Source organism: Myotis nattereri (genome assembly GCF_964212035.1).
Source record: "Myotis nattereri genome assembly, chromosome: X".
In the NCBI taxonomy this organism is placed as follows: Eukaryota; Metazoa; Chordata; class Mammalia; order Chiroptera; family Vespertilionidae; genus Myotis; species Myotis nattereri.
The window spans coordinates 1,998,196-2,008,300 of record NC_138078.1 but is presented as its reverse complement, the minus strand read 5'-3'; the positions used below and the strand labels follow the sequence as shown (position 1 = coordinate 2,008,300).

Below are 10,105 nucleotides of genomic sequence, written 5' to 3'. Positions count from 1 at the left end.
ACGTCTGATCTGCAGGATGGATTTTCATGGTGACACACTGAATATCATCAAAGCACAGTGATCAATCACAAAAACAATATGTGATTATAGATGTGTTTTCCGACAGTCTTAGCCGACCCCTGGGAGAGGGTCGTTCGACCCCCAAAGGGGCCACGACCCACAGGTTGAGAACTGCTGCTTTAGTCAGTCATTTAGGTGCTAGAGGCCCGGTGCATGAAATCCGTGCACGGGTGGGGTCCCCAGGCCTGGCCAGCGATCAGGGCCGATCTGTGGGGTGACCGACGGGGCGATCAAGGGGCCCCCACTGGCACCCGCTTTGGCTGGCCTGGGGTCTGTAGGCTGGGGGCATCTCCTGCGTTGAACGTCTGCCCCCTGGTGGTCAGTGCGCGTCATAACGGCCGATCATTCTGCCGTTCGGTCAATTTGCATATTGGGCTTTTATTATATAGGATATTTTTTTGCTTGAGTCGGGCTGGGGAATATATGGAATATATTTTTCTTTTCCTTTATTTTTTTTTAAAGAAATGTTTTTATTGATTCCAGAGAGGAATTGGCAGAGAGAGAGAGAGAGAGAGAGAGAGAGAGAGAGAGAGAGAGAGAAACATCCATGATGAGAGAGATTCATGGATTGGCTGCCTCCTGCACGCCCCCTGCTGGAGATCGACCCCGCAACCCTGCCATGTGCTCTGAGCGGGATTCGAACCCGGGACCTCCTGGTTCATAGGTCAACGCTCGATCACTGAAACACGGCAGCTGGGCTATTCTTTTTATTTTTCAATTACAGTTATATTCAGTATTATTTTTCCCTCTTCTCTCCGCCCCACAGTCCCACACTGATGTCGATTTCCATGAGAAATTTCTCTCTTTTTATTTCATTTTTGCTCAATCCCTGCCCCCAGGCCCACTCCCCCCCCCCCACCGTGCTATCTGCCCGTTCTCTCTCTCTCTCTCTCTCTCTCTCTCTCTCTCTTCCATCTCTATATTGCTTGTCTGTGTGGGGGTGTGCTTCAATAGAACATTACAGAACGTGCATCCCAGGGCCCATAAAAGCCGATTTCATTTTCAACATGCGGTTTTCTCTATAAAAAACGTGCATGAGAAATGTCGGCGATAATTCAATATTAAATTAGTTCCAGTGTTTGACTACGTGGTGATCTCATCGCGGGCCCCCGCCCACGGTGGTTAGGGGAGGGGATATATATATATATATATATATATATATATATATATATATATATATATCTCCCATCGGAGGAACGTTCGTCTCCTCTCCGTCTAATAGGATGTGTGTTTTATTCCCGAGAAAAGAAATCGTTCGATAACAAAATTCACAACCTAAAAAAGAAATTGCCTGGTGTCAGTCCGGCTGCCAGGTCCTGAGATTTTAATAAGAAGCCCAGCCGTCTATCGGAGACCTATCACATTATATACATTTATTCCATTCCTGCTGAAGAAAGTGCGAAATGCGTCCTTCCCAATTCTAGCCAAACTAAACACCACGGATTGTTCCCATTTTTCTCTCAGACTGTGTCTTTCATAGCAAAAAGCAAAAGAAAAAATCTGTATATATATTTGACCCATAAAAAACCCTGTATCCTTGGCCTGTTTGGCTCAGTGGTTAGAGCATCGGCTTGTGGACTGAAGGGTCCCGGGTTCGATTCCCGGTCAAGAGCACGTGCCTGGGTTGCGGGCTCGATCCCCAGTAGGGGGCGTGCAGGAGGCAGCCGGTCCGTGATTCTCTCTCATCATGGATGTTTCTACATCTCTCTGTCCCTCTCCCTTCCTCTCTGAAATCAATAAAAATATTAATAAATAAATGAAATTATTTAAATAAATGAAAATATATGCCAATTATTTCTTTAAAAAAATATATATAAAAAATTAACGGACATCCTTCCAGACTCTGGGCATGGAGATATTTTATTTATAAAGTCACACTTACATGTTTTTATTTATTTTATTTTTTAAAAATATATTTTATTAATTTTTTGCATTTGATAAATGCATTTAAAGGACATTCTAATACCTTTTTCTTGAACATTCACTGACCAGACACCGCACAAAGGCATTAATGAATATACGTAATGCAAATAAACCTGTTTTTCTCGTTCTCCGAAAGCGAGGTATTTCCCGTTGCGCTCGCCTAGCAAGTCAGTCCGAGACGAAGGACGCAGCCATCGGCTGCTAGAACATTCGCTGCCGGTATCAGTCAAGAGATGGTGGGCCTGCGTGTAAGGCGCGTGAGGGACATGAATGCAACATGACGAGAGCCATCGGTCATTATCGAACGTTGTATTTCGTAATTAATAATTATGTATAACAGGATATTGTAAAAATTAAGTGACGAGCCCTGGCCAGTGTTGCTCAGTGGTTAGAGCATCGTCCTGGGGACTGAAGGGTCCCGGGTTCGAGTCCGCTCAGGGGCATGTACCTTGGTTGCGGGCACATCCCCAGTAGGGGGTGTGCAGGAGGCAGCTGATCGATGCTTCTCTCTCATCGATGTTTCTAACTCTCTGTCCCTCTCCCTTCCTCGCTGTAAAAAAAATCAATAAAAAAAAATTAAGTGACGAGACCTTTATTAAAACGTTTCTTACATACCGTCCTCTTGGCCGGGGCCGCAGAAATACCCGTTGTGGGCCGCGAGTTTGACACGCTTGTGCTACTGATTAGAAGTAACGGGGTATTATTTTAAGATTTCATTGATTTTTATGGGGCGTTTCGCAGGGAGGGCAGATCTGAGGAGGGAGGAGGATTTGAGATGGCTTTTATGGGGGGGTTTACCCCGGGATACGTTCCAGCGAAATCGATTTCCCTGATTTGTCTCATTCCGTGTTTGCATCGCTCAGGTCTGTAACCGAATTCAACACTCGAGAGCCGTCGGCTGTCTTTGGGGCCGTTTAAGTGATTTTATTTGCCACAGAAAAAGACCAAGATGGCCACAGATTAAATTCACACGGAACGTGAAAGGCGATACCTAATTCTGCTTGTGGGTCAGGATGGGCGACGCGAAATTAATTCGAAATTGCTGTTTGGCAGATAATTTTCTATAAAAGTCTCAGCAGGGGGTTTTAGCGTTGTCCGTGGACTGAGCTCATTTAGAAACGTTGCCCGGAAAGTCAGAAATTGCAGAAATAAACCTGCTGAAAAAGGAGGAGATTATGGGGGTTAGGTTAGCGTCCGTGTTTCGAAAGGAACCATGTAGTCACAGTGATTCAAGACTGTAGGGCTCTACCCTGGCTTGTTGTCTGACTTGGTTGGGCTTCATCTCTGTGCACTGAAGGGTCTGGGGTTCGATTCCCAGCCAAGGGCACACGCCCAGGTTGCGGGCTCGATCCCTAGTAGGGGACGTGCAGGAGGCAGCCGATCCATGATTCTCTCTCATCATGGATGTTTCTATCTCTCCCTCTCCCTTCTCCCTTCTCCCTAGAAAAAAAAATCAATAAAATCGTAAAATAAAAACCCAATAGGATACTTAAATGGATGGAAATATACAGGGTGTCCGTCAAAATGTCTATACATATTGATTACTTATTCATTCTATTGGGTTCAATCAGAAAAGAAGAAAAAAATCCCCTGCGATATCAGACAAGAACGTGTATACCTTTATGTGGGACGCCCTGTAGATAAATGAAATATAACTAGAGCCCATGCATAAACCCTAACATTTAGAATTGATGGGCTCGCTTTTTAAGAACATATATTTTTTATTTTTTATTTTCAACTAGAGGCCCGGTGCACGAAATTCATGCACGGGTAGAGTCCTAGGCCTGGCCTGCACCCACTCGCAATCTGGGACCCCATGGGGGATGTCGGAGAGCCGGTTTCGGCCCGATCCCGCAGGCCAGACCGAGGGACCCCACTGGTGCACGAATTTGTGCACTGGGCCTCTAGTAAAAATATATTAAAAAAAAAAAAGCCATAATGACGCCCTGTGTACCGAGCACATAGTAGGAGTTTTTGGTGTGGTGAAGGCTCACTCCACACAGTGTGTCTACATGCGAATTCCTATGGGGCCTCCGTGCGTCATGTCCAAGGTAGGTGACTTCTGTTATGCATTTTTTTTTTTTTTTACAAATTCGAACAGCAATAACCTTGAAGCCACGACTTAAGAAGGGTTTCGAACACAGCCAACGTCGTTCCACATGTTCCAAGTTAGGAAATACTTATTGAAAATCTTAGTGAGAGTTTTTATTTTTAATTTCGTCGGGAAGAATAGGTAAGTCCTTCTGTGGCCGTGACTTAAACTGGCCGCTGACCTTCCCGACTTTTACGGGAAACGGTGTGTTTCTGAGTTCTCACGCCGGACGCGCACGCCCACGTTGAGCTATGTCGGTGGACGTTTTTTTTCCTGTGGTTTATGGCTTTAATGTGTTTCTCCGTGTCCGCTGTGGAATTTCGTTTCAAGCCAAGCGTTTAAAGTGACATTTTTCAAAGAATGCATCTAGGTGATTCCGTGGGACCATCCGAAGACCGTTGGGTATTTTACATGCATTTCATGTAAGATCGGAAAAATCTCCTTTTGGATAATTTAATTTTATTTCTTTTTTTTTTCCCTCAACGTCCCATTAGCGTATTTTCTTTTTTTTTTTTTCTGTGCAATTGTCTCATTTTTAGCCCCCCAAAATGCATTTTCTCAAACTACCCAATTTTTATTTTTATTTGCAAATAACACTCCAAATTGTTTCTTCTTGACATATTTTCTGTTTCTTCACACGTTGCATCACCCTATTTCATATTTTTATTTTTTTTGAAATCCAGCGGATACAGATTTTAACTTTTTTGTGTGACATTATTCTTTTTTTTGTCTTTGATTGGGTGGTAGCTCTCTCTCTTCTGAACTTTTTTTTTCTTTTTTTTTGCCAACCTGTTGGTTTTGAATTCTTTTTCCCTTTACTTTCCTTCCCGGTCTGACGCCAGGAGCCAACAGCAAGAGAAACACAGATGATATAACCAGTAATGACCGAGGGGACGACGAAGGTATATTTTTTCTTGTTTTTTTTTTTTTTTCTTTTTTTCTTTTCCCCTCCTCCTGAGCTCGATGCATGAGTTTATCTCTCTCTCTCTCTTTTTTTTTCTTTTGCATTTCCTCCTGTTTTTCCCCCCTTGACCTGAGATTAGTACGTCTCCGCGTACTCCTTCTTGTTTGCAAACCACTGTCCTTTTTTTAACCCCACTGACAGTGCGATTACGGCCCAGGCATTTCCCGTGAGAAGACGTGTACGCGCGTCCTTTAAAAATACGAAGTTTATTAACAAAATGTGCTTGACCAGAAAATCCACTTCTTGTATTTTTTTCTGTTTTTTTTTTTTTTTTTTTTACTTTTTCTTTTCTTTTTTTCTTTCTTTTTTTTTTTTTTTTAAGCCTGGCCGCAAGAGGAGAACTGAACGTTGAACACACACACATATGCATGTGTCTATGTGTCTTTCCTTCCCTCCCTTCCGAATGTGGTTTTGTGAGTTCGTGTTGCATTTTTGATCTCCGGTCTGCATTCCGTGTGTGAACTGCAAAATTCTGTGAACCACATTGGAGAGACTTTTTTTGGGGGGGTCGGGGCGGGGCGGGGAGGGGGTTCTGGGTGGCCTTTTTCTCTGTTTGTTTCTTTGTTTTCCAAACAGACTGATTCTCTACACATTGATCATGGCTCCCTGAATCTCTGTCCTCAGAGACCGTTGAGAAATACTATTTTCCCATCATCTATATATATAAAAGCCTAATGACCGAACGACCAGTCGACCGGTCGCTATGACGTCTACTGACCACCAGGGGGCAGACGCTCAATGCAGGAGCGGCCCTCTGGTGGTCAGTGCGCTCCCACAGCTGACCAGCAGCCGGCCAACCTCCCCCGGTCCCTCCTCCTGGCTGGCTGGCCCCCATCGGTCCTGATCGCCAGCCAGGTCGAGCGACCCCACCCGTGCACGAATTCGTGCACCGGGCCTCTAGTTGTTTAATAAAACAGCAACATTGCCCTATTTGGTCTGGTTCAGTGGACGGAGTTTTGTAGGCCCGTGGACCGAAGGGTCCCAGGTTCGATTCCAGTCGAGGGCACGTACCTCCATTGCAGGCTCGAACCCCAGCCCTGGTCGGGTGCCTGTGGGAGGCAACCAATCGATGTGTCTCTCTTCTGTCTCACATCCATGTTTCCCTCTCTCTCTCCCTCTTGTCCCTCCCACTCTCTCTCTCTGAAAAATCAATGGGAAGATATCCTCAGGGGAGGATTCACAAAAAAATAATAATCAATAAATACAACAGGAAAGCAAACACTGAGGGTTCTCACTGGTTGAAAACCACAAGGAGAGTGTATATTTCCAGGGAAAATAGGTAGCATTTCAGTCACGTTATCGGGAGGTGGGAGTCGGGTGTCATTTTTATCACATTTTTTAAAAAATATCTTACTGATTTTTTACAGAGAGGAAGGGAGAGGGATAGAGAGCTAGAAACATCGATGAGAGAGAAGCATCGATCAGCTGCCTCCTGCACGCCCCCCACTGGGGATGTGCCCACAACCGAGGTACATGCCCTTGACCGGAATCGAACCTGGGACCCTTCGGTCCACAGGCCAGTTCTCTTTCCATTGAACCACACGGGCTAAGGCTAAATTCTTAATTTATTTTTTAATCCTCACCTGATGGGCCTCCCATATGGGCTTATACCTGGGATGGAACCCATAACCTATGTGGGCCCCCTGACCAGGAGTCGAACCCACAACCTTTCAGTGCATTGGATGATGCTCCAACCAACCAAGTCACTGAGCCACCCAGCCAGGCTAAATCCTTAATTTTTTTTTTTTTAAAAATATATTTTTTATTGATTTCAAAGAGAGGAAGGGAGAGGGAGAGAGAGAAACATCCATTCTGAGAGAGAATCATGGATCGGCTGCCTCCCGCACACCCCCTACTGGGGATTGAACCCACAACCCAGGCATGTGCCCTTGACCGGAATTGAACCCGGAACCCCTCCATCTGCAGGTGGACGCTCTATCCACTGAGCCACACCCACATCTTTACTGGGCGTCCGTCCTTCTTCGAGGTTCCTCACCGCCTGTTCCCCCTTCCCCTTCTCTCCCCAGACATCCACGACCAGAGCAGTAAGAAGCCAGTGATGGTGTACATCCACGGCGGGTCCTACATGGAGGGCACCGGCAACATCATCGACGGCAGCATCCTGGCCAGCTACGGCAACGTCATCGTCATCACCATCAACTACCGACTGGGCATTTTAGGTGAGTCACGCCGTCTGTCCGTCCGTCCGGGCAGGGACCAGCGGCCACCAGCCGGGAGTCCGTTCTGCTGAGTTGCGTGTCGTGAGGTCGACCAGATGGCCCTTCTGCTGTTTGCGTGTTGGGAGGTCGACCAGATGGCCGTTTTGCTGAGTTGCCTGTTGTGAGGTCGACCAGATGGCCCTTCTGCTGTTTGCGTGTTGTGAGGTTGACCAGATGGCCCCTCTGCTGAGTTGCGTGTTGTGAGGTCGACCAGATGGCCCTTCTGCTGAGTTGCGTGTCGTGAGGTCGACCAGATGGCCCTTCTGCTGAGTTGCGTGTCGTGAGGTTGACCAGATGGCCCTTCTTCTGTTTGCGTGTTGTGAGGTTGACCAGATAGCCATTCTGCTGAGTTGCGTGTTGTGAGGTCGACCAGATGGCCATTCTGCTGAGTTGCATGTTGTGAGGTCGACCAGATGGACATTCTGCTGGTTGCGTGTTGTGAGGTCGACCAGATGGCCCTGGCATCACCCCCATCGCTGGGACATCCCACTTTAAGCCTCCACTCCACGTAGGTGCGGGGGCTGTGTCCCCCTCGAATGCTTCCAAGGGGTTCAGTCGGAGAGGCCATGGGTGTGAGCTCACATTTGGGTACGAATGGGCGATGCTGTGGCAATGGTCGGCCTGGGCCACGGATGTCGCCTTTGTTTCGTGGTCGCGTGACGGGCGGTATGGCGTCTGGCCTGTCGGAAACGCGTTCCCCTAATTTTTTAGCAGATTTTTGCTGTGTTTTGGGGGCTCCCAGGATAGGCTGTGTGGTGCCCAGACCCATGGCTTTTGCATGAGATGGAATTTACTAACTGTTCGTTGATCATGGGAACATTTTGCAATTCAGCGGGATTGGACGTTGGCTGAATGCTTGGACATTCGAGCTCACCGCCCACTATTTTTTGCATTTTGTTCATTTTTCTCAGACTGGGCGTTAAATATATGTCGTTGGGGGATATATTTTGAGGATGAACTCTGTGTTTTTTGTTTGTTTGTTTTTTTGCCTGCTGTGTTGCACAATGCATGAATAGACTATCCCTCGATCTATGGAACAGTGCTCGTGTTCAAAAATGCATCGGGGACGGGGCCCCAATTGGATTTCGGACGTTGTGGTTCGGAGAATGAGACCCGGATGTGGCTGTGCGGTTAACGGTTAAATATTAGAAATGCAGTAAGATGGATGAATGGATCCGTGTCCAACGAGAAACACGGCCGAACATGTTTTCTCGAAATGGACACGTCTCGCCTGATGCTCTCGTTGTCTTTTGAGATTTATTTTCATTCACCTCTACAAGACGCCAGGAGCGGGTCTGGACTTGCAGAAAACACATTTCTAGCCTGGACATGCACATCTCCCCACGTGTTGGCACACAGTTGAGCTTTGGTTTTTAAAATATGTTTTTATTGATTTCAGAGAGGAAGGGAGCGGGGTAGAGAGAGAGAAAAATACATCCATGATGAGAGAGAATCATGGACCGGCTGCCACCTGCACACCCCCTACTAGTTGGGAATGGAGCCTGCAAACCTGGCATGGCCCTCGACCGGGAATCGAACCCTGACCTCCTGGTTCCTAGGTCAATGCTCAACCACTGAGCCACACTGGCCAGGGCACAGTTGTGCTGTTTGGAGCATTGATAAAATACAGTGGGGCCTTGACTTACGAGTTTAATTCGTTCTGAGACTGAGCTCGTTAAGGAGCTCGTTAACTCAAATTACTCTATCAACTCAATGCAAAAAATTGGCCAAGAGACAGCTGGTATCTTAAAAAACTCGTTAGTTGGGACACTCGTAAGTCAAGGACTCTCTGTACTCGAAATCCCTTGTTGGTTTGTTTTTTTTTCAGGAAAACAAAGTCTTAGATTTTGAACCTTCTCATTTTCTGAATTTCTTATTTTTACTTTGCAGGTAACCATTTATTATTATTATTATTATTATCATTATTATTATTATTACTAGAGGCCTGGCTTGCAAAATTCATGCAGGGTAGGGTCCCTAAGCCTCGCCTCCCCACCTCCCCGCCTCCTCCTTCCTTCGCTCCCTCACCACCCCCTACCACTACCGCTGGTCGCCTGCCATGATCTGTGCCGCCCCCTGGTGGTCAGCGCACGTCATGGCGAATGATCTCATTCCTGCTCTCCCTGTCCAACTTCCGAGCGAACGATTTGCATATTAGCCTTTTATATATATAGTTACTTTGTTTACTATATTTTTTAAATTAAATTTTACTGGGGTGACATTAGTCAACGTGAGCATATAGGTTTCACGGTTGAATTTCCGAGTGACAGAATCTGTATATAACACCATGTGCCCAACCCCCCAAAGTCGACTCCTGTCGGTCGGTCACAGGAAGAGCTGTAACTGGAATCCTAACCTTGTGGTTTCCCTGACGGCCAGCAGCTAAGTAATCTGAGTATCCAATGAAATGCTAACACGCCTTCAAAGAGACCCAACTATATATATAAAAGCCCAGCGGCTGTTTTGGCAGAATGACCGGTTGCTATGACGCGCACTGACCACCGGGGGCAGACACTCAATGCAGGAGCTGCCCCCTGGTGCCAATCGATAAGGATCAGCAGATGGGCGGGTAGGAGCGAGGGGTCCTGGATTTGCAAGAGGGATGTCCAACTGCCAGTTTAGGCTTGGCAGTCGGACACCCCCCAAGGGGTCCCAGATTGTGAGAGGGCGCAGGCCAGGCTGAGGGCCCCCCCCACCCCCGCCCAACATGAATTTCATGCATCGGGCCTCTGGTACAATATAAGTCGATTTTTGGTGAATATTTTTGTCTAAACAACGGAAACATAAAGGAAAAGCAAAATCAATCCCCCGTATCATTCATTACAATGGAACCAAAAACATCAGAAG

The 10,105-nt window shown here is 46.7% G+C and overlaps 1 protein-coding gene across 1 annotated transcript in view; it reads left to right on the top strand.

Moving 5' to 3' along the window:
• Positions 1-7,083: 7,083 nt before the first annotated feature.
• Positions 7,084-10,105, top strand: part of LOC308510854 (neuroligin-4, X-linked) — a 58,003-nt gene continuing 54,981 nt past the window's right edge. The window contains exon 1 of the mRNA XM_081080906.1: positions 7,084-7,219. Coding sequence (XP_080937032.1) covers positions 7,099-7,219 — 121 coding nt within the window. The 5' untranslated portion in view covers positions 7,084-7,098. The remainder of the gene's footprint in view (positions 7,220-10,105) is intronic.